This window comes from Anabas testudineus, chromosome 7 (genome assembly GCF_900324465.2).
Source record: "Anabas testudineus chromosome 7, fAnaTes1.2, whole genome shotgun sequence".
Taxonomy (NCBI): domain Eukaryota; kingdom Metazoa; phylum Chordata; class Actinopteri; order Anabantiformes; family Anabantidae; genus Anabas; species Anabas testudineus.
The window spans coordinates 16,138,628-16,162,501 of record NC_046616.1 but is presented as its reverse complement, the minus strand read 5'-3'; the positions used below and the strand labels follow the sequence as shown (position 1 = coordinate 16,162,501).

The window sequence follows — 23,874 nt, the reverse complement described above, 5'->3', positions numbered from 1 at the left end:
CTAAGTATTATCCAGAGGCATATCACCTATAAAGAATTTACAGCATTCCCCTCGCAGACGCCAAAACAAAAGTACGGAGATTCCTACTGCACAGTTTCAAAGGATAAATTCTATCACTTCATCACTTTATTCATTAAACATTAATCTTAAGCTGTAGCAGAAGAATTACATATGCACAGTTTTACAAGCACTGTTAAATGACCGGAAAATTCAACATAACACAGAAATTCAACTGCAACAAAGATCAACAGCTTAATTTCTATTACAGCAGATAGTAGCACTACATTAATTCCAGTAGCTTCAAGCTCCACATTTTCTACTTGCATTATTTATTCACTGTGCTGTGTTTACCTTTAGTCAAATGGCTGTGCTCCCTTGGTAGGTTTTACAAGACTATAACCGGTGGCCTACTCAGTTCCCACACATACTGGAGCTATTTATATATCTTCTCCATAAATATCAGATCACAGGGTCTACACAGACAACACCTAGCTTTGACACGCTGAGCAACAACTGCACTAGTTCAGTTCATGCCCACATCAAGTGCAGCTATCGTCAAAAAACACAGCAAGATGACTACTATAAAAAGACATTTATTAAGTTATACTTTATTTCATCATATTTTATTTTATTTCATCATTTGAATTGTGTAATCAAATATGCACATGCTACAAATGTGTATCCAATGGATGCTGAGATGCATATTTACATTTGCACAAGTTAATGCAATTTAAATTATTCTATGGTATATCTCACATACATTTATTTATTAATTTTTTCCTCACCTTACATTTCCATTACTGCTTTTAGTAATTTGGTATTAGAGACAAAGGACTGGTAGTTGTTTTAGTTAGAGGTTAATTAAAGTAGTTTAAAGCTGTTTTTGACATTCAATGGAATTCGCTTGAGAGCACATCTCCATTTCATTGACTACTGTAAACTTTATTCAGTAAAGTGCAACAACAGTGTGTTGTGTGTCTGATCTCAGTCATCAAGCTGGCAGAGCATGGCCACACCACGCTTGATCCAGTGCTGAGGGCGCTTGCTTGTAGGCAACATCATGGAAATCACAAAATTGGTAGAGTGGCCTGTGGTAGAGAGGGTGCCCTTTCTTTCACTGGTCTTGTAGAGAGGGCAAACATAAAGTTTCTGAGACTGACTGATGCTCTTCTTTTTAGCTGAGGAGGAGTAGAAAGGACGCAAAGATGCAAAGAAAATAGGAAACAGAGAGACATAATTAGTAGTTTAATTTGTGTTACATTTGCAAAATACAAAGTAAGTTAATTCTTACTGGGCTTTATCCAGATAATGGGCATTGAGTCAAATAGGACTTTGGGGTGCTGCTCAGCCAGAACTCCGCTGATGATAGAGAGACAAACAGTAGTTAAGGCTTGTCCAGTCTCGATGCAGTTGACAATTATAACAAAATACCATACAAGAAGATTTTAAATACAACCCTAATATAAAGATCTACCTTGCTTTGTCCCACCGTGCTCCATCCAGAAACAATCCAGTAACATAAACACCATCCTCAGGCGACGTGTCTGACTCATCAAAAGGAAGAACCTGTAAAATGAAGTCATGAAACCAAGCTCACAGTTCACTTTAGGAGTATAATAAGACAGGTGAGAGAAGACAAATGGATTAAAAAGAGTGTGTCTTTTGACCTCGAAATCATAGCCTAGCAGATCAATGGGGATATGGTATTTCCTGGCGTAGTTCTGCATAGCCCCAGTTAAGAAGGCCTGGGTGAAGAAGAAGCCAGACAGCCAGAACACATTGGGCTTACAGGTGTTGTACCAATCCTACAGGCATAAAAAAAAGTAAATAGAGTAGATTGAAAAAAAGCTGAAAGCTCTCATTTAGTCATACTCGACCATACAATGCATTTCCTGTAGCAAATATAGTAGCATCTATCTTATTGTTTAAATAAACTCACCTGTAAAAACTTCAGCCTTGAAAGAAAGTCAGTGATGTAATTGCCCAAGGGTTTAAGGCTAGGGTAAGAGCGCTTGGCCCATTTCTCCGGAACTTTCCCCACAATTAAACTGCCTGCAACTGCTTCCAGTTCGGCATCCATCACCACCAAACCCTTAATTGCCTTCAGCAGGCTCTGTAGGCTCAAGCGGATTGTACTACACAGCCTGGGAAAGAGCAAAAACAAGAGCTGAGTGAATATAACACGAGGTGATGTGCTGTACTTAAAGCCCTGCATTAAGCTGTGTGTTCATACGTGTTGTAGCGCTCCATCTCTTGGACAAGTACAGTGTTCATGCTCTCCTCGTAAAGCACAGGGAACTTCAAGAGAGCCATTTCTGTGTCAAAATTTGTTGGAAGCTTTGAAAACAAAATTAGCAAGCAGAAAAGTTAGAAAAAAAGCATATAGATCAAGCATCATTGAAAAAGAAACAGCTGCATTGACTGGCACTTTTCTTTTTGCATTTTCTTTCAAAAAATCGAATCCAATCTTATTAAATTATAATTAGCATTAGCAATACAACAAGATGAAAACTGAGCTAGAACTATGATAGCATATTCTTTAGATGCCAAACACAAGATAAAAAAAAGCATTTCTGTCTGTAACAAGACAAAGCTTAGAGCTAAATGCTAATATCAGCACACCAACACACTCACAATGACAGTCCTAACATGGTTGTGCAAAGCAACAACAGTTTTTACCATGTTCATGTATGTTCACTTTCATAGTTTAGTGTGTTAACTTGCTAATATCAACAAAAAAAAGTAATAAATGTTTGTATGAAATTTTAAGCAATCCATCCAGTAGTTCAATAATTTCTCTCCAAAGTGATAAGGATTCATCCTCTGGAAAACATGACTATAGCATTATTGCAATAAATATCATTCAATATCACTTCATCCAGAAGTTGTAAAGATTTTTTTGTCTTTACCAAAGTGGTGGACAACAGGCTATTACCACTAACATGGCTGCTAAGATATGACTAGTTTATACCTTGGTAAGGATGTCGTTTGCTATATCATACAGTGTGTTGTCACTCCCAGAAGTACCTCCTCCCTTAGCTCCACCACCCTGGGTGAGAAGCAGTGAATCAAACAACAACTTTGTCTGCTGAAGATCTTTAGAAATGTCTACATTTTCGTGCATCCCAAACACCTCTGGATGCTGGCTGAGTGGAAGTTCCTACAACACAACAAATGTATTGTTACCCAGTTGGAAGTCAGTACATTGAGAAATAAATACGGTACACATGTATCCTTTTAACGTGTTGATCTATATAATCTCAAGTGTGTTACCTTGATAAATGCAATGTAGTCCTCATAGACAGATTTAGGTGGAGCATAATATTCACCACTTGGTGAAAAAGGGTAGCGAGGTCTCTCAATAACATCCTTGTTGTAGAAGTCTGCCAAGATGGTCAGCAGAAGACGCCTATCCCAGTCATCTGTCACACGACCACCGTAGTTACACTCCCCAGTCAGATATGCTATAGCTTCAAAGGGCACCTCATCATATTCGTTCACAAACAGCTAAAGAGGAAAATACATTAAATATATTTACTATTGTTGTGATAGCAGAAACTTGAGCACTGAACTCTGAGTGAACACCTGTAGCTGTCTGATGCTTATACGAAGGTCAGACTCATTGAAGCCATAGGGAATATTCCAGCCTAGTGGACCAAACTTCTTCCTCTCCTGAACAAGCGCATGGAAAAAGCATAGTCCATACAGAAGCTTTTCCCATATCTAGTGGAGAAATTAGAGTCAGAAGGAGTCAGAGCCTGTCCTTTTTGAGAGACCTATTAAATAAACCACATGACAATTCCTGTGGTACACAAGATGAAAATAACCTTCTTCCAACTCACCAGCTCCTTATTGGTGCAGTTACTGAAGAAGTCAGGGTCAGATATAGGGTCTGACAAGTATGACTGTAGTAGATTTAGTCGAAGTCCTGTAGGAGGCTCGTTTGTCATTTTCACCCCATTCTGCAGGATGGTCACTGGAAACTAATATCAGAAAGGAACTTTCTTTACAACTACTAGGTCAGATGAAGATGGTAAGATATTACTGCTTAAAGGTTTTAAATTTACAGTACCAACATAATGAAATGGTGTGGTTCACCTTGGATGAAGGATAGGATGTGAGCCAAAGACGGAAGTCTGAATGGCATGTTGCTGGACTAAAGTCCTCACAAATTTTCTCTAGGGTAGGCATCCAGGAAACAGCCAGGTGACAATTCTGCAAACACACCCATGTCCCATCCTGCATGGCTGTGGATATCATTTTTGCTGCGATGGGGCCCTGGCCTTGACCCAGAGAGATGGACTGGAACTTGCTACCACTCATGTTCTTGTCATTGGCAAACTTCAGTAAGCCTGTAGAACAATACCATTATTTCTGATATATTTAAGACTAGCATTGTATGAAACAATCACTGGCACTGTGTGACTTACTAGCCATGGGATCAGCTCCTGGAGACAGCACAAATACAAGTGGGATGGTGGAGTTGGAGTCCAGGTAACTCTTACTCAGGTCAAAGGGAGGGGGCTGTACAAACTTCTTCCCAAGTTTAACAGTCACATATTCATTCACAGCTGGCACTATCTTATCAGGCCTGAGACAGCGAACAATGATCATTTTCTGCAGGTCATTGAGTTGTTCACACCATGGATTGGGCAGAGGAGTGTTGCAGGGCTCTTTGCTGTCATAAATAGGCTTGAAGTCTCCTGGGCTCTTGATGAAAGCCTCTCTGTGGAATTGAAATGACACCCATTTGTCGAAAGTAATTTTCAATGACAAAAAGGATAACCAATTTGAAAGCAAATCATCGGCTGAGCAATGCTTTTTACTTTATTCCTTGTAAGCCAGGCAGCTCACTGGCTCTACAAATCTCATCCCAGCTTTTGTCCGGTAGCCAGCTGGGGTCAGGATTTGTGGTGGTGTTCTGCAGGCCCACTCCTCCAGTCAGAAAGAACATAAAGTCAGGATATTGAATCTCCTCCTTAGCTCTGAATAGAAAATATCAATAGAAGATAGCACAATATACAATTTATTAAACAGCCAAATTCACCAACAAAATTAATTAAGCCAATGTCCCCAGGTAGCTTTAACACTTACAGCAGTAGATTGCAGCAGAGGAGGAATGAGAAGAGGAGTTTGTCCTTCTCAAACAGAGAACGGCAAACGTTGCAGTACAAGTTATAGGTAAAGTGATCGATCAGGTATCGAAGCCTCCTCTCCAGGATCTTGGACTTGTTACTGGTAAATAGGAGCCAAAACAGAGACTCTTTCAGATAAACAAATATAAACTCATAAACAGCCTATGATTAACCTACACAAGAACAACAGTGTGTATTTTTTCTTTCTTACATCCCAGAATTTTCTCAAGCTGACTGAATACATGGCTCAGTCAATATCTGTTGACACCAGTCACTCTTGTTTAAATGAAACATCTCCAAATAAACATTTCACAGTTTCAACAATTGCTGTTTGTAAAGTTTGTAAAGGGCACATGTTTAGTAGATAACATGTAATTGAAACCAAGAAACAGAAGAAATGGGAAACAGAAATCATCCTCCTCTTTATCATATGTGTGATTCATGGGTGATATTCCAGTTACAGTCCCTGCAGACTTGTCTCACTGCATTACCTATTTGGGACAGATTATTCTTCATATGAATCACTCACCTGTCCTGTATAGAGTTGATGTAGAGGTTGACAAACCAGCTGAGAGAGTACTGGTACATTGGGTCTATGTTGGTGAGATCAGCAATACTGAAGAACAGTATGGAGGAATGCTTTGCAATGGCTCTGTATCCCTCTCTTGATTCTGCTATCTTGATCTCTGTCTTCTCTGCAATCTGGGATTTTGTAAAAAGAAGTAAGTTACTACATGTCACACCCACATCATATTTTTTTTTCTGTAGATGGTCCACACCTGCTGTTTCTTGGTAATCTCATTGGACATGATCTTTGCAGAGTCTAGAATCTGAATAGCACTTTCATCTTCCAGGATATTTCCCTCAGAGGACTGCAATGTCTCCAGGATTTTGTCCTCAGTTTCTTTTAGCTGCCTCTTATTGGCTGCTGACTGCAGGATAAGCGCATTTCTCTCTTCTTCAAGTTCAGGCCTGTAGAGCAGATACAGCAGAAACAATTCTCTACCAAAGTGGCAAGAAGTACTTCACTGGAATAAAAAAGTCACTTTTTAATGAGCTGTACCTCTCCTTGGCAACTACAATCCCTAGAAGCTGGTCTTCCAGGCCCTCTGGGGTGATCATGAAATTTAGCAGGGACACCTTAGTAGCCAGTTCTGGTAGGTAGTGGGGATTCCTCAGCTTAGTAGTAATGTAGAAACGGAAATCAAAGGAGTATTCAATCACATTCTCTCCGAGTCGGATGCAATCCATACCACCTGGGTAAAACAAAAATATTTTATTTAATTTTTATGAACAGTTTTTGAGTTTTGCTTTCTAAGATTGCTAAAAGGAAGTTAGGTCCAGCACCTTGTTTGAATGTTTGTTTAAGCAGCAGTGGTTCAAGTGATGGGTCCAGCTCCTCTCCTACATTTTCCAGCAGTAAGGGTGTGCCAAACTGAATACAGTTTTCCAAAGTTCTCATGTAGTCTGTGTCAGTAAGCTTGATTACACTCAGGTTGTTGTCTTTCTCTGAATTTTTTACCCACTTGTTAGCCTGACCTTGAGGGTCAATCATCAACGGCCTATAAGAACACAAAAATTAAAGGTAAGATGTTAACCTAAACTAGTTATCTTGGGACAAATCCTTCAGTAATAAGTACATTTTAACAATTCACAAAAGATTTGAGCTAGACAGACTTACCACCTACGTGAATTACTGACAATGACACCATTGTCAATAGAGAAAGCATCACTAGGAAGGCCTGCAATGTTCCAAGCCCTGATCTTAATGGGATCTCCCAGGGTCTTACTGACGGAGAAGTCATCTGATGATGGAATGTTCTTAGACTGGAGATTTTGAGAGAAGTTAAATAGTTCATAAGCAATTAACTATCTTTAAATTTAAGGTGACTAAATAATAAACAAAGTACAAAACTGGTGACATTTACTTGGCAGAGTTTGGTCCATAACTTGGTGCAATCCTGTCTGAAGCCAGCAGTAAAAGCTCCTAGATAGGCAATGACACCAGCAGAGATAAGAACATCTCCTGTCAGGTTGTCATATGTGTTCTGCAAATCATCTGCTGCCTTGGACCATCTAATAACAGAAATAAATTCAGTCAAGGGAATATCCTATATTGGCAGAAAATAATGAATTTCAATTTAATTCAATGCAATTTTATTTGCGTAGCTCCAAATCCCAACAGATCTCATCTCAAGGCACTTTAGAATGTTGAACGTTAAGACTTTACAGAATATAATTGTATACAAAATTACATAGAAAACCCAACAACCCCACTTGAGCAAGCACTAGGTGACAGTGAAGAGGAAAAATGCCTTTTAAACTTAAAAACCAGGCTCAGGGTGGGCGAGTGGAATGAACCATAATATAATAATAATTATAATTATTATAATAATCTAATAATGACCTAGTCTTCTCTCCACCCAGGCCACCAATGAGTTTTTCAGCTCTCTCCAGTTTCCTGGCACATAAATCCACCTGGAACTCCAGCTGGGCCTTCTCTTCTGTTTTCTCCTCAAAGGTTTTCTGAAGTGCAGCCAAACGATCTTCCACCTCTTTTAATTCAGCTCTCTTGTGATTCAGCAGGTCCATGGTTTCAGCTAGAGACCTCTGGGCCTCTGCAAGATTTGCCTTCTTAGGAGCCACAACCTGAGTGGTTGAAAATAAAAAATGATTTTTTAGCAAGCATATGCATATAATATCAGGCCAGGAAATGAGAAAAAGGTCTATAAGAAACTTCCAGAAACACTGCACCTTTGCCACCCTGTCATACACCTCCATTGCTTTGATCCACTTGCACAGGCCCTCTGCTGCAGAGGAGGCCTTTGCTACTATAGTGGGGTCAAAGTCAGGATTAGTCATGTACTCACTACGGATTTTTTGCATCACAGGGACCTGCAATGAACAGATAGAAGAGTTAGTAAGAGCAGAATGCAAGTGTTACCTTTGTTAGGATGTAGTTTTCCTGACACTCACAGGAATATTGTCCTTATCATATTCTTTAAGATCCCGTAAAAAGTTCATATCACCCAGTAGCTTCTTGCTTGGACCCCAGTAGTCAAGAATCTAGACAAAATATGTTAGTTATTGGGACATTAGTACAAGTTGCTATGTAAAAACATGGATTTTTCCTTAGTTCTACCTTTTTTCCACTGCCTGCTGGGTCAGTTATCTTGTCTGGCTTTATGTCCTTCATCACACACACAGCTGCCATCACTAATTTCACCCCTGAAGGTGGATTTTTCATTGATTTCACAATTGTGATGTCAGAGGGCTGAAATGAAAAACACAGCTCAACTTACGTGTAAACTGTGATGGTCTGAGTGTCTAAACATTGTACAGTTAAAGGGTGCTGACCTTCAAAGTGTCCAAGGCGGAGAGAGCAGCCTCCAGGGCAGGGATGGCCTCAGCCAAATCACTCTCACACTCATTCTTCAGAGTCTGAGCCTCATTGGCTTTTATAGTTGCTGCTTCCTCATCAACACGCACAACTTTACTTTTGGCTTCCACATCCACAGACTCAACTTCAATCACCTGAAATTCATCCAGTGTATAGTACTGTGCAAAAGTCTTAGGCCACCACTAAATTTGTTACTTTTTTAGCAATGGTATGATGAACAACGAGAAACACAGAAAGTGGTTTCTTGGCTACCATTCCTGACTATAATCCATTGGATTATGGAAGGATCGACTTGGCATCCCGATGAAGCTGCCAGATGCATACATTTAGCATGTATAGTCAGTGTATATTATCAACATAATACATTTTTAGGAAATTAAAATTGTTGACAATTGCTTCACCTTCATCATGTTGGTGTTGTCTATCTTTGCCTGTTCCAGTTTGGGCTGTAGGTCTACAAGTTCTTTCTTCATCTCCCCCACCTACGGAAAGACATTGTTAAAGTAAGTCATGGCACGGAAAGAGGATAAAGAGACAAGATACAAAACAACACAAATGAAAGTGGTGAGGCATATACCTGAGATTCGGCAAAGGCTAGTTTATCCAGGCCGTTGGTATACCTCTGTTTGGCTTTCATGACAGTGTCTCTTTTCTGACTGAGCAGCTGTCGGAAAGCTGCAATTAGCTCTAAGTAGGAAGTGGGTGTCACATAATTATGACGACCAAGCTCAGAGAGAAATCTGCAATGAAAACAAGATAAATTATGGATTTATAAACATTACATTTGACTGTGCAAGTTAAAATAACTACAAGTTGTACCTATCTGACAGCTGTTGGGCAGAAGTATGGAATGTTTTGCAGATAGGTATCACCTCCCGCCTCTCATTTTCACTCATCTCCAGTGACCCCAGGAAGGAGTTGGCTACTCGCTCAAGAGCCTCCTCTGGCCAGGGCTGTAAAGACATAGAGACAAAAAAGACAGCAGAAATAGGAAGCAGAGCATTAGCATGCAAATATTTATCACACATTTATAACTTAATGTATGTGTCCTATTTTCTCCCTTTTCTTTGTTTGATGTTATCACTGATCCATGGAGTGACTGACATATACATAGCTTTTAGTATTTCCAGTGCCATGTGTAGTATATTTTACTGCAGATAAAATACAAATGACTGTTTCTTAGTGCTTTTATGGTACCTGGAACCAGTCTATGGTACAACAGTTAATAAGAGATGGAAACTGGCGCAGACGATTTCGAAAGGCGTCTCCAATAGGACTGAAGGCCACAACAATGTGCAAGTTCTCCCTGCAGCGTGCCACAAAGAACGCAAACAGAGTCAAAGGGCTTAACTCCAAATTCTTATTACCAGCCTGGGCAATGGGACGTACTGCCTAAAGAAAGAGAAAATAATTATTAAAATAAATTAATTAGTAAATTAATAAATTATATAAATTAATAGGGCATTTATACAAGGTATAAGTTGGTCTAAAAGACTTTTAACCACCTCCATGATTTCTTGTTTCTCATCGATGGCAAACAGATTGGGCACCTCTCCTGTGTTCAGGACACTGTCTACATCCTCAAGAAAAGCCTCGTCTTTGATCTGTGCATCAGTTAGCAAGAATACTGTCTTCTGACCCTTCACCCCAGCATTTTTCAACAGCATCTGTAATAGTGTGGTAAGGAAAAGCAAGGAGACAAAGTATTGTGTAAATATGCTAAATGATTTCAATTTTCAATAAGATAATAAACATAGATAAATGAAAATAGTTGATGTGTAGAAAATATATATGATGCATTGAATAATAACATAAAGACATCTGACCTAAATCATAAAACTAACCTTTAGGTCATCTCTCCACTCATTCATGCCGTAGCTCTTAGAGATCTCAGGCTGGAACATGGTCATGTGGGCCATGGAAGTTGCGAGACGGGTGATGGACTGACGTCCACTGCCTCCCACTCCCACAAGCAAGGCATTGCCTCCTGGCTGCTTCAACACTCGACTGATACGGGACAAATGCTCCAGGACATAGCTACATAATACAGAGTTTTTTTCTTAGTAAATTAAAGTTCAATGCAAAAACAAAGTTATAAAAACATACATGTAATTGTAATTAACTTACTGCACAAAGGATCAAGGCTACTGTTGACTTATTTTACTAATTAGTTCAAATGCCTCCAAATTTAAATGCTGTTTCACTTAGTACTTGATAAATAGCTCAAAACAAATACTTTGCATTTCACAGCATAATACAGAATTATCTTAATAGAGTCAAATCTGTTTACCGAAAGATGACAAGGTTCATGCGATTTTTGTGCATCTGGTTGTATTCATCAAGGCATGACTCCACCACCTGAGCAAAGCTTTCCATTGAGGGCACCTCAGCATACAGACGCTCATCCTCCTCCAGGTCAGGCTTCATGTAGTCACCAAACAGTAGATTGCACATGTCTGCCTCAACCAACTTAAAAAAGAAGATATTTATTTATGTCTTATATATTTTATATTTTATATAAAATAATTATATTCTCTAGTTTCAAGATGTGTTCTAACTGAGGCGCCTCATCACTGAGATACTTCATCACTACTTATATAGGTTAAATATCTCAACATATACAAAATAATTTAGATCAAGTCTGGTGCATACATTTATTATCCCTAGACTATGATACATGTATGATACATTTTTGCAAGGTGTAGGAGAAATATAGCAGAATCTCATCTTACTTTATTGCCTTGTTTCAGATGATCAAACACCTGGTCGAAAGACTCTTTAAAGTGATCTTTTACAATGCTGTTCATCAGCTGGTAGAGCCACGCTCGATCTTTGTCATCTACCAGACGGTCGTAGTAAACACGAAAGACCTCATGGACAAACAAGCATATCATAGTGCGCTTGTTCTCCAGAGACTCCTTCCTCAGCAGCAGGCAACCTTGGATAACACGTGAGAAGTCCCGCAGGTTGAAAGTGTAATGAGACTTGGCTGGTGTTGGAAGTAGGTGCTCCATGGCTTTCTTATACACCTTTGAGAATTTGAGAAGACTGTTAGTTAGGACTGATAAAAGCATTCTATACATGAAAGTGCTTTATCCAGATCATTTGACTGCCCTTTTTGATATCACTATTAAGTTTCTTTAGGGTTAGGGTTAGACTTACTTCCATAGTAGCTGTCACTATTTGGTTACCAAGAGTAAAATATTCAGGCGGGAAGTCATAGTTTTTGAGATTAAAGGCCACCACATTGGAGAAGATGCGAACCATGGTCTCATCACTGAATGCATTAATGCTAAAAATGTTGAAGTGCCGTAGGAAACGAGATGTCACGGCATTCCTCCCACCACCAGGGGGGCCCATAGCTGAGATTAGCTGGAGGTCAACAAGAGTAATCCTGGAGGTATCCTTAAGATCATACCTGCCCAGAAACAACAATAATTATTTTTCATAAACACTGCTTTCAAGCTGTAAATTTACTTACTTTCCTTTATCTAGCGTTTTGATAAGAAATTGGCATAAAATGGCTCATACCAGTTTCCATGGTCAATGTATTGTCGCAGAAGCTCCACAGGGGGCTGGGCTCCGAACTGTTCCAATGCAGGCATGTTCATGTCATCTACAAATATGACACACTTTTTTCCTGTGGGGGGCCCAAACACTCCCTTCCTTCTCTTATCTAACCTGGACATGATGATATTCTTGAACAGGAAACAAATAAAGAACAGAAAATTAAAATAATGATTTAATGATTTTTTGCTTGTTTGTTTGTTTAGATTCAGAAATTAAGTACCTAACTACTCATATATTTTTGTCATTTAAATGATGCTGCAAGGATATTATTTCATCCAAGGTTCTGAAATACTGACCTGGGTTTGGTTGGCACTGGTGCGGGCTGAAAAATTGATGAAGAAAGGTAAATAGCGGTCTTTGTCAAGATTGTTCATCAGTTTCTCCTTCACATATACTGACTTCCCAGTACCAGTAGGACCAACAAACAGAGGAGGTCTGAGCAAAGCAAGGGAAAAAAAAAACATTTTGTCAAATTAAATACTATTATATTTAGGTTAAAATAAAAGACAATCAAAAAACACTACAAGTAGAAACTTTTGACATTTGTTTTAATGAAATCCACTGTGAAAATACTTACACTCCATAAGTGATGCAGAGGTCCAAGAGGTAGGTGTAGCGAACTGTGTCTATGGTGGGAACAATGATCTCTTGCACTTTGTTTTTTTTGTCCCCCAAGTTGGCATTCTTGATAGCATCATTCCAGTGCACCCACCTACCTTTTCCTTTGAACTGAATACGAGATTATGGGTTGATTTACAGTTTTAAAACTAGTGGAGCATATGTGTTGTAATTGCACAATACCTCATAAAAATAGTCGTATACCAGGCCCTTCTCATCCATTGGACACTCCCATTTTCCCACAGTGACAGGGATCGGATGTTCTTCTAACTTTCCTGCCACAGTCACCCTAACGAACTCACTAAACTTTTCTCTGCTGTCTGCATCACAACTACCACCCACAGACCACACCAGAGAGAATGCAAAAGCTGCCTGTGATCATAGAGAAAGAGAGGAAGAGGCATCATTCATAAATATATAATGGATATAATGGATTTTGAATTAAAGAGGTCATAATGTATTCATAATAATATAATGAATCATTTCTGTACCATTATCCATGTGCGACTATTTTTCTCTCCAGGATCTGTCTTTATAGGTTCAGTGAGCAGCATCTCAAACAGTCGACACAAAGACATCACAGTGTTACTGTTGCTAGTGGAAACAACCTCCTGTAAGCAAAATCATGAACCAGCGTTACATGATGTCTGGTTTTTATATAAATGTTGTGTCTAGATTGTTCTGGGACCTGTGGTTACTTACTCTGCAGTGTTTACGGAGTGTCTTGAGGGCAGGCGGCAGAAGCCAGTGGAAGAGCTCCAGCACAAGGCAGCGGCTATCCTGGCTCTGTAGAGAATCAGGAAGTGTGTTCATCCAGGAGATCACTAAGGGCTCCCAACTCAACTGAGATGGTTCCATGTAGATCATACCACACCGACTGACTGTGGCAGGCTGCAGCGGAAGAAAACAACAAGACTTTATTTTCTCTACATCCAATAACATTCTGCTGGTCAATATAGAAATATAAGAATATAGTAATAAAGCACAAAGAATTCTGGGGTTTTATCCCTCTGCACCAGCAAAAGCCAGGGCCAGAAACATTTTGTTTTTGTGTTGTCCATCTGTTCATAAGGTCACCCAATTCTAGTGAATGCCATATCTAAGGAAAACTTGGAGGGAATGTCTTCAAATTTGCATGAACTAGATTTTGGTGGTCAATGGTCAAGGTCACTCACTGTGACCTCATGTATGTCCCATTCTCATCAATGCTATAGCTCAGAAACACCTGGAAGGAATTTTATGACACCTGGCAAAAACATCTGCTTGGACTCATGCATAAACCTATATATGAACTACAATGCCACTGGTTGACTGAAGTATACAATCACAATGCCGTCATTCAATATTTTGGACATTACTCATATGAAAACATTATGCAATGGCTAATGGTAATGGTGTGTTCATTTCCACTGGGTAGCCATAGTTTCTTCACCATCTTATCAAGCATATTGGCGAATGTCCAGCAAATACACTATCTTAGACTTCAAGATGGCATAATTGGCACTAAAATATATTTGTCAGAAAAAAAAATATTCGAAACTTACAGAGGCCTGTGATAGATCCATAGCTTCAAAAATCAGACTCATCTGGTTAGACATCTGGATAATCTCACCACTCATCAGACACAACTGTGGAAGTAAAATAAAACAATGAACAAAGATAAAAAAAATGTTACACCCAAACTCAGAAATACGCTTTCAAAGGTTGGTAGATTGCCCAATCTGTAACCTTTTTGTTGTCATCCAGCACAGTGTTCATGCTCTCTATCCACAGTGTATCTATGGGACCATCAAACACTACCCATTTACGGTCTGGTGTGTCAGTCGATGCAAACTCGCGAAATGTGTTTGCCACAATCCCATCTGTCCACTTGTAACAAAGAAAAGCAAATAGTGAGAAGCAACAAAAGGCCACATGTTGTCCCAGGTCTACATTAACACTGAAATCCAAATGATCTTTGATACAGGTTACATATAACAGGCTTGTTGGCACAGGCCTACCTCATGGGAAACTGGATCAAACTGTCCAAAAAGTTGTCCCATGGTGATAGACTTTGGATTTAGTGTCCTGAAGATGACCTTTTCCTCCTCACCATACCCTCTCTCATTCATCAAAGTCAAAGTGTCAGCTAGAATGTGTAGCACTTTGGTCTTTCCAGCAAACGGCTCTCCCACCAGCATGAACCTGATACAATAAAATCATATCTTGATGCAATATTGTTCTTTAAACAGTTCCCTTAATTCACGCCCCAGTTGTGTAAAATATCGTATAACTGGAAACATGATAAGCAAGACCTCAAAATATTGAATTTTAAATTTTACATACCCATGCCTGACTATCATCATCTCGTATGTCTGGATCATCTTCTGTATAAACACATCTGTTGACTGTATATTACAATTTTTACAGCACTCTGCAGCAGCCTCCAGAAAAAGCTACCAAGCAAATGCCAAGGAAAATAAAGATTAAAATAACAATACAAAATATACACAGGGATTCTTAAATTTGGTCTACAAGAATAAGTAGTAACATCAAAATATTTAACCTGATAATCAGCCTCAGGGAGAGAGATACCAGGGAACAAATCACTTGTGATTCCATTGAATAGGGGAATATCATGGGAGAGAAACTTTGGCTCATTAACATCTTTTATGGACCTCAGGAGCTGGGTGTCGAAACATGAAAAAAAAATTTAAACGTCAAAGATTGTAAATCAGTTGACAGAACAAAAACAATTATAACATTCACTAAGACAGTAATTTAGCCCAAATACCAGTATGTCCTCATTCTCATCAGGAAACTTGAGCTTGAGGTTGCCTGCAGCAACTAGCACAGCTTTGACAGCCCTCATACCATAATCATAATGAAACTGGGAGGAGAGTTGCTCAGAACAGAGCCTGTAGGTCATCACAATCTTTACAGAAAGTGGTTTGGCATTAAGGAAGCCATATGAATAAAGAGAGATCTCTGCTATCAGTGCATAGTTGGGGACCATCATGGCCACTGTTCGGAACAGCACCTGCACATAGAAAAGACAAATATATAAATCTAATAACACAAATGCAGGTTTTCTAATATTTTGTTACATTAGACTAGGGGTCTGTAAGATAATACAGATTCATAACTGACAATGCCAAACCCACAGTGTCTAATTATATATTTCCCTAATTAAATACCTTAAGGTTGTCAGGTAGTTCCGAGCGTCCTGCATAGCCAGGATTCATTGTGATGGAAACAAAGCAGTTAGGATTGAGTTTGAGCATGGTCCCTTCAAAGTCAAAGTACTCCAACTTCTGCTCAATGGCCCTCTGGATGCAGAGTACTTGCTGGGCAACTACCGAAAGAACCTCCAGCTCAATGCGGTTGAACTCATCAAAGCATGCCCATGCACCCGAAGAAGCCAGGCCTTTAAAAAACTATAAAACATTACACCAAAATACATTTTAAAGAAGGATGTTTTTTGCATTCATAGTGATTACATCAGAATTGTAAATATAAATCCAAAACGTAATGCTGGGGTTACTTTGCCCATAGCTAGGTAATCCAGTCCATCAGAACAGTTGAAGACCACACACTGCACAGCTAGAGCTTTGGCTAGATCCTTGGTAGTTTCAGTCTTTCCTGTTCCAGCTGGACCTTCAGGTGCACCACCCAAATTTAGGTAGAAAGCTCCAATCTTAAACAGAAGGTTGAGGTTTGGAATTAAATTAAATTACAATGTTTGTTTACTAAGCATTATGAATCCAAATCTTAGCAGGTATTCATGTTTTTTATTAAGCTATTTATAGGATATTTTACTAGAGTTCGGTAGCATCTGTCAGTCAGTGGAGTGATGACCAGGCGTGGTGAGTTCCCCAGGTACTCATATGCATACTTAACATCACAATTGATTATGCGAACACGGACATTGTCATTGCTCCAGTAATAGCGTAGCTGGGCTAGCCACTGAAAGTCTGTTTCACGTGATACACCTGTTAAAAACAGCCAAACAAGACAAATTATTGTTCTGACAAGGATTGTTATTCCTAAACTGCAAATGTCAGGTATTAACTGTGTGTTCTGTGCCATGAGGTACCTTTTTCAATGAGCTCCATGACCACGTCCCTGGCATGGACATCAATTGTGACCAGTGCCCCTAAGGTGATTCGTGTTTGTTTGGGCAGCTTCCCTCTCACCAGCCCTACAATGTCATTCAGCTGACTCTGGAGTTGCTGATAGTAGTTTTTCAAACCCTGCAAACAACAAAAGCCTAGTTATTACATTCACTTTTACACTAAGTGAAACTGTTAAATTGATTTCAAGAAAATTCAGATCAGTGCGTCATTAGTAAGACATGTTTCTTTTCTGTCATTATTGATAAGTGCATAAATCACTATTATTAGACTATGGATTAATTTTTCCTAGGTTTTGTATGGGTAATTGAAATAGTGCTTTTACCTAGGAAATTTCACAACTATCTTTTCAAGTTGGGTAAACCTTATGAAAAATTTCTGTGGATTCAGCTGAAACAATGCAAAAACTTACATCAGCCCCTGCTCTGATGGCTTCATGAACCTCCAAGGTCCAGAAAATCTGGGACGTGCAAAGCACCACCTGCCCTGGCCACTCCTTAACCCACTGGCTTCGTACAGTTTCAGCATAAGCCTGTCAATATGAAAATTATATTTATTAAAACAAACCTCAGAATATGAAAAAAAAAGAATATGATGGTTTTAAAGTTAACAAATACAATACAGCAATACTGTGTATCATCTAAGTTACAAGACAACTAAGGTAACAGTGAACTCACCACCCTGGATCGGGCTACTACATCTCTGACACTGCGAAGCATCACATCCTCCACCTGCACTAGCCACTTCTCCACAGCTCCTTTGGCCTCAGATGTGGAGATGTACTGGATTAGCTGAACACGCTCCCCTTCACTGCTGTACATGGCCTGTGTAAAAACAGTAAACAACGTATTAAAAGGTCATCAGTCATTGCAATATCTTACAATAACAAGGTGTTGTGACTGCCTTGCCTGTATATCCAGATTGGGCAGGAAATCCAGTTTGGAAATACCCTCAAAGCATTTTTTCAGATGGGGCTGCACTCGCAGTGGGTCCTTGGTCTCAGACAGAATCTCCAGCATTTCATCATTGGACAAGAAGAAGAACCTGACAACAGCAGTAGACATATTATAGACATATCAAAGATATGAGTAGACATATCAGAGATTTCTCTACCAAGGATGTGGACAAAAAAAGACACACACACAACAATCTGATTACCGTGGAAAAAACAGACGCTTCTTCTCCAGATATGCATTTAGTCCCTTCATGATACTTTCCAGGAGACTGTTGCAATTTTGCAGTTTTTCTAGCAAACCAGGCAGTGAGGTTGCTGGTAGAATCTGATTGCAAATCATCAGTTAATTCAAACAAGGTATCTGCCAGACTTTTATTCAGAAAATTAGATCAGGGAAAACTAAAAAGTACCTTAGAATCCTTAACACAGTGTCTCATGACCTCTTTCCAAGTTTTGTCAACATTTTGGAAAAGTCGTCCCTCTTCAGGAATCTGCTGCATGATGTCCTGAGAAGAAAAGATGGGCTCCAGGTAAAGCCACTGAGCCTGCACCTTCAGCCATTCATCTATGGTTTCCTGGATACGAAGCAGACGCTCCTCCCATAGCTGCAGTCAAATAACAAACTGTTAAAGCTGTGTAGGACTGGGTATTGACAGACTTACTCCCAACTACTACAGCAGAACATAACCTATGCAAACATTAAATTTCTTTATTATCATTGGGCAAATAGCAAAGCAAAACTAGGAGTTAACCTTGATCTCGTTTTCAAAAGGTTTGATAAATGGAGAACCCCTCATTGTCTGAGTCTTTACAATCTGGTCATCTAGTATTGTCTGAATCTCATCCAAGGCAGTCAGGATGGACACTCCTGTCTCCCTGTAAGGTTGGTGATGAAAAGAAATGCGATCCCACATTTGCACCATGGTTTGCATAGCCTTCTCCAAAGAGAACTCCTGTAGAGAAACACAGTGTGGATATAGAGTACAACATTAAGCATGTGGATTAACTGTTAAAGCTTTTGGTTACATGCTGCTGAAACACACAAAAGAGTTCTCACCTTGCTAGCAGCAGCACTGATAGACTCAAACTCTTCCAGGTAAGGAGTCAGATTTTGTTTGAGAACCTTACGTAGTGTAGTACCAGAATCAGGAGTGAGATTATACTCCACTATCTTAGACATCTGTTCCCAGTGGCGAGCTCTGATTCCTGGATTACACAAGATCGACACTAGAGGGATGTGTTCCTGTTGACAAGAGCACGTTTCACATAGTGGTTTAGCATAAGCACACAAAACATTGTATTACAAGACTTCATTAATGATCCTCTTTGAAAAAGAGTAACATAAAATACCTTGAATTCTTTGATCTGTTCCATTACTGTGGAGCACAGAAGTATTATGGGGTTCTCTTGCTTCTTTGGTTCATCCTCGCCAGGTCGCTGCCGAGCCTTCCCAGCAATCTTCTCGATCTCTTGCTCCGCCTTGCTCTGTTTCTGTTGGAAAAACTTCAGCATCTTGAAGATATCTCTGAAGAACTCATCCACTTTTGCTTCCATGCTCTCACCATCTAGATCTTGAAAGGAACCATCCATCCATCTACACAGAAAGAGGTGAAAAAGGTTATCAGGGTCTTTTTAATACTATTATTATTATTATTATTATTAAAATGCAATATGCATCAATTTCACACCTGTTCTCTGTGCGCTGCCACTTGAGCACAAGTCCAAACAGCTTCTGATACGGTTCAATAGTTTCTTTGATGAGCTCAACTTCTGGGTAACATGTTAAGTCCCAATCATAAAAGGCCTCTCCTTTGTTAATGACAGTGATTTCCTCCTCGGCCTCCTGGAGAAGTTTCTGAACTGTTCTGACATCCATAACATACTGCTCAAAGAGAGAGACATAAATTATTGAACCATAAGGTGTTATATAATGAAGACTGAAAACAACAATTATTTGCAGATTGTGATTTGCATTAGAGGTGCTGATTTTGCCAGGTGGTAAGTAACTAAGTACATTTATTCAAGTATTGTACTTAAGTGCAATTTTGAGGTACTTGTAATGGAGTATTTTCATTATATGCTACTTAAAAATTTACTCAGATGAAAATATTGTACTTTTACCCTACTATGTTCAATTTGACATCATTAGTTACTAGTACTATTTTTTAGTTCTAATTTTTGAGCATGTACTTTATTACTTTTACTTAAGTATAAAATTACAGGGCACTTCTACTTGTAGCAGAGTATTTCTCTGGGAAAGTACTTGCACTACTTGTATTTATGTACTTTATACACCTCCAAATTTTGCTGCCTTTAGACACAGCACTGCTGTTTCCTCCAGTTTTCATTTATCCATTAATTAGCTGTACTGCTTATCCTGTAGAGCTACAGGAAATGATCTTAACCTGCCTGTTTTTGGACTGTGACAGGAAACCCTGGAGGAAACACCTGCAGTCATTTTAATTAAATTATTGCATTAAGGTTATCTGAAAGCACTAATGAAGCTATACCTGCTGCATCATATCCAGCTCAGAGCAATGTGGGAACTCCTCTATCCTGCGTCCCAACTTCTCCAGCTGTACCATTAATCTTTCTCTTTTAGCAAGCAGCTCCTGCTCCCCTTTCTGTTTAGCTGTGTGCATCACCTAGAAAATAAAGCAGCAATCCAGAATCAGGTCATTGTTAAAAATCATCCATAATACTGTACATCACAGTAGGCAGACACAGGAGCATTACCTCATCACTGAGTTCAAAAACATGGAGGATGTTAAGAGGCCAGAGAAAGACAGTCGAATTAAGCTCCAGGTCCTCTGGCTCAATAATGTGAACATCCAAGAGGTAGATCAATCTGCAGTAGGCTTCCTGTCAAAACACAAGAGTGGTAATGAAAGTCTGCAAAAGAGTGTGTCAATGTGAGGTAACTTACAATAAATCAATGTACTTCTGTTTAAGATATCACCATCAGGCTGCTCACCTTTATTTTTTCATTAAGTTCTGCAATACCCTTCGTCTTAGTTACACGTATGTACTCAATCATCTTGTCCATGTCCTCTATATTTTGTGGAACCTTCAGAGCTTTCTCTTTAATGGTTTCAAACTCAGAGCAAATCCTTTAAATAGACACAAAGCAAATTAAAGTACTGCACATCACAATGTGAGCTTTTTTTAAACAGCAACAACAACAATTCTGTTAGTATACAAGAAGTGACTTACAGCAGATTCTCCTCATGGTGGCTGGTGACAAGTTTCGTCAAAAGAATTTCTGCATAGGTTCTGGCTTTTTTGGCAAGCCCTTGTTTCAGCTCTTCACAGTCCAGATGGACCATGGTGAAGTGGGCTTTTGCTGGAAGGCTTAGGATTTCCTTTGACAGAGCACGGAACTCCTCCACTTGCTTTAATAGAGATTAACAACTGACAGTCATTGGGGAAAGTGAAAACAAGGCAAGAATAGGTATTTCACATATTAATATAAAGTTACAACAGTTAAAGTTACCTTAGTATACTCTTCAAACGAGTGCTCCCCTTCAATGAACATTTCCACTCGAGCCTGTGCTGTGCCATTGACTAGCCAGTCGTAGGTGTCAACTGCCAAATAAAGCAGAAAAGTCAGCAAACTGCATTAAAATCACTGACAGTGACAGAAAATAGTTTGTATGGAACATCACCATAACTCTGGAAATGTCTGTCGGGCTCCTCTAAATTCTTGTACACGGCATTCTTTACAGTGTCCTGAGCCCAAGCAAAGATGTGATCAGCCACCTTGGCATGCACAAATGAAGATGTGGCTGTCAACCATGACTGGACCGTCTGCACTTTCTGTGTACAAATGTCAGAAGTATCAGTACTAGCTTATTTTAACATGAAAAATGGTTCCTTTAAAGTGGTTGTTCCATAATGTACATGTACATAAGCTTACCTGCAATGTATTTGTGATAGCTTTAAGAATCCCTAAAACAGCAGCCTCCAGATCTTGTAAGGTGGGATAAATTTCCATCTTTTCATCATCAAATGTCAAGGCCATTTGGAAAAGGGGCAAGTGGTGGTGATTGCTTGGATCAAATAGACTGACAAAGTTTTCTACACTAGTCTGCAGCAGGGATTTCAACTAGGAATCGATAAAAGAAAACATCAATTTAAATAATTCTGGTAAATTGTTTAATATGAATATGAATTTATAAATTCAGACACTTCTCATGTAAAAATTGTCTAAAATCATGATCTCACCTGATTAGAAATGAGAGTGGATGCACAGTTGTAGAAGGAGTCCAATTTCTCCTCTTTAATCTCTTTTACTGTTTCTTTATTAGTAAGTAAGTGGATGACTTTCGGAAACCAAGTATTCATGATACGATCTTCTGTCCTCTTACACTGCACTACTATTGTGTTCTGTAGACTTTTACAATCCACAGGTCCTGAAGCCCTGAACCAACATGAGGCAAAATTAATTAATTAAATAAAAAAAGTATATCATATTTATTTGCTTGTGTGTGTTAGAATCTTTAATTTCCTTACCTGCATCCTGTAAGATCAACCAGGACCAGTGGAGAAAATGTCATGTAGCCAATATCCAAGACAGTCTGCATTACTGGATGAAGAATGTGCAAATTAGCTTTTATCGTCTTGCAGCTTCTGATAAAACTATCATGCCAAGGCTGGGAGAAATCAAGAGTTCTGTAAAAAAAATAGAAATGTGTTTTACAATAGAGTACTAATTAATATCAACCCTTTTTTTTTTATTATTGTGGTTAAATCACTTGTGTACACACTCACTTCAACTGAGTATTTCTCCGGTTTTCTGACATAACTGCTTCTATCTGGGGATTCTTTAGCACTGTGTCAACTAAAGAGAAAGAATATACCATGACAAATACATGTACTTTGCAAGCAAAGCTATTCATAGACGAGTATGTAATTTACAAACCTGTGTGCTTGACGATCACATTGTGGAAGTCGTTGCTGACTTCCATGCAGAGCTCCTGTAGCAGATTACTTGTCTTAGGTCTCCCCTTAAGTTTAGGTGGGACACGGGAAACAATGGATTCCAACCATTGCTGTTGGATTGGAGGAAATGGGCGACTCTCCACACACTTCTTTAAGAACATGTAGTTCATCTGCAAATGGGCCACAATAAAATAAGAAAGATCTGACATAAGGTTTGATCTCATGACAGATCCAATTTAATTAGTAAGGAAACTTACTCTACGTTTCCTCTCCTCGCTAATCATCTGTAAAACAAGAATTTAAACATTCCACATTACATTGGGCGATAATTTCATATAAATATATATTGCCTACATGTAGGCACAGCTAGAAAAGGGGAATGTCATACTGATGGTGGAAACTGTGGCTCCGGCGAGTGGCTGCGCCCTGCTCCTCTCTCTTGGGTCTGTCTGTAAGCCTCCATTGCTCTAGACACCCTGTAATAATGCAGTGATCAACAACAAACAACAAACAAACTCAACAGCCTGAGCAATGATTAACATTAGCTGGAGTAGATAGTGGCAATATTCTTCCACAGTAGCAGTTGTCATTGAACTATTGACCTTTCAAAGTTAAAGTGAAACATACACTATCTTATGTAGTTGCTCTCGATGCACTTTACTCCTCCTGTGCCTCAGCAGCTTCTTCTGAGCTGTTATCTTCTTTACTATCTCCGTTGCTGCTGTGGACTGTCCGACCACATCCCGCTGCTGCGAGCCTTCAATGGGAGGCAGGACTGGAAACTTTGACATGTCCTTCACCGCTGTGGCTTTGAAAACTCCAGGAGAGGTGAGGTCAGCCATCTCCAGCAACAAGCCACTGGAAAAAACCGACACCTGTAGTAAATGAACCTGAACGCTAGCTAACTGTAGTTAGTCGAACGTCATGTGAAGCTAGCGGTAACGGTATTTATCTCACAAAGTTATAATTCAGTTAACTGGAGTGTATTACAAAAGGCTAGCTCTCATTTTACCTGTTCGTGAATTCAGTATCTTCAGTATCTCGCTTTGGTTTGACAGTAAATAGTTCATGTCATTATATTCAGTTTAGTTTCTGTAAGGACTGAAGTTACCAGCAGCGTTACCATAGAAACAACAAACATGG

At 39.3% G+C, this 23,874-nt stretch overlaps 1 protein-coding gene across 2 annotated transcripts; it reads right to left on the bottom strand.

The window, feature by feature from the left end:
- Positions 1 to 95: 95 nt before the first annotated feature.
- dnah12 (dynein, axonemal, heavy chain 12) lies at positions 96 to 23,874 on the bottom strand. Of its 2 annotated transcripts, XM_026368457.1 has the most exons (74): positions 23,744 to 23,874; positions 23,359 to 23,589; positions 23,120 to 23,207; positions 22,989 to 23,015; positions 22,712 to 22,901; positions 22,561 to 22,630; positions 22,303 to 22,461; positions 22,015 to 22,210; positions 21,707 to 21,895; positions 21,456 to 21,606; positions 21,284 to 21,375; positions 21,004 to 21,182; positions 20,765 to 20,900; positions 20,527 to 20,652; positions 20,301 to 20,435; positions 19,479 to 19,672; positions 19,141 to 19,384; positions 18,848 to 19,033; positions 18,543 to 18,743; positions 18,201 to 18,395; positions 17,994 to 18,115; positions 17,744 to 17,879; positions 17,513 to 17,659; positions 17,248 to 17,367; positions 16,799 to 16,955; positions 16,522 to 16,694; positions 16,247 to 16,399; positions 15,900 to 16,139; positions 15,497 to 15,742; positions 15,269 to 15,388; positions 15,049 to 15,158; positions 14,724 to 14,907; positions 14,452 to 14,592; positions 14,268 to 14,351; positions 13,426 to 13,614; positions 13,215 to 13,334; positions 12,907 to 13,095; positions 12,683 to 12,834; positions 12,402 to 12,540; positions 12,067 to 12,233; positions 11,698 to 11,953; positions 11,268 to 11,564; positions 10,826 to 11,004; positions 10,380 to 10,572; positions 10,041 to 10,202; positions 9,733 to 9,927; positions 9,355 to 9,488; positions 9,113 to 9,275; positions 8,937 to 9,017; positions 8,493 to 8,669; positions 8,278 to 8,409; positions 8,112 to 8,201; positions 7,890 to 8,030; positions 7,543 to 7,784; positions 7,064 to 7,211; positions 6,817 to 6,962; positions 6,483 to 6,697; positions 6,199 to 6,391; positions 5,915 to 6,107; positions 5,665 to 5,837; positions 5,095 to 5,235; positions 4,827 to 4,985; positions 4,431 to 4,726; positions 4,099 to 4,352; positions 3,843 to 3,983; positions 3,586 to 3,723; positions 3,274 to 3,507; positions 2,972 to 3,160; positions 2,234 to 2,337; positions 1,940 to 2,144; positions 1,668 to 1,805; positions 1,475 to 1,566; positions 1,292 to 1,359; positions 985 to 1,178 (listed from the first exon to the last, which is right to left on the bottom strand). In XM_026368457.1, the coding sequence occupies exons 2-74, from the start codon at positions 23,571 to 23,573 to the stop codon at positions 985 to 987; spliced, it is 11,925 nt and encodes a 3,974-aa protein (XP_026224242.1). In that variant the 5' UTR covers positions 23,574 to 23,589; positions 23,744 to 23,874. The 2 variants fall into 2 exon arrangements, with proteins under 2 accessions (XP_026224243.1, XP_026224242.1); XM_026368458.1 differs by lacking the exon at positions 23,744 to 23,874 and having other exon boundaries at positions 96 to 1,178; positions 23,359 to 23,573.

Excerpts from the sequence above, each read along its gene's own strand:
- dnah12 (XM_026368457.1), bottom strand. The coding sequence starts at position 23,573 with ATGGCTGACCTCACCTCTCCTGGAGTTTTCAAAGCCACAGCGGTGAAG. Across the intron at positions 22,902-22,988 it reads GCGAGGAGAGGAAACGTAGA|ATGAACTACATGTTCTTAAA; the intron begins GTAAGTTTCCTT and ends GCCCATTTGCAG. Across the intron at positions 22,631-22,711 it reads TGTGATCGTCAAGCACACAG|TTGACACAGTGCTAAAGAAT; the intron begins GTTTGTAAATTA and ends CTTTCTCTTTAG.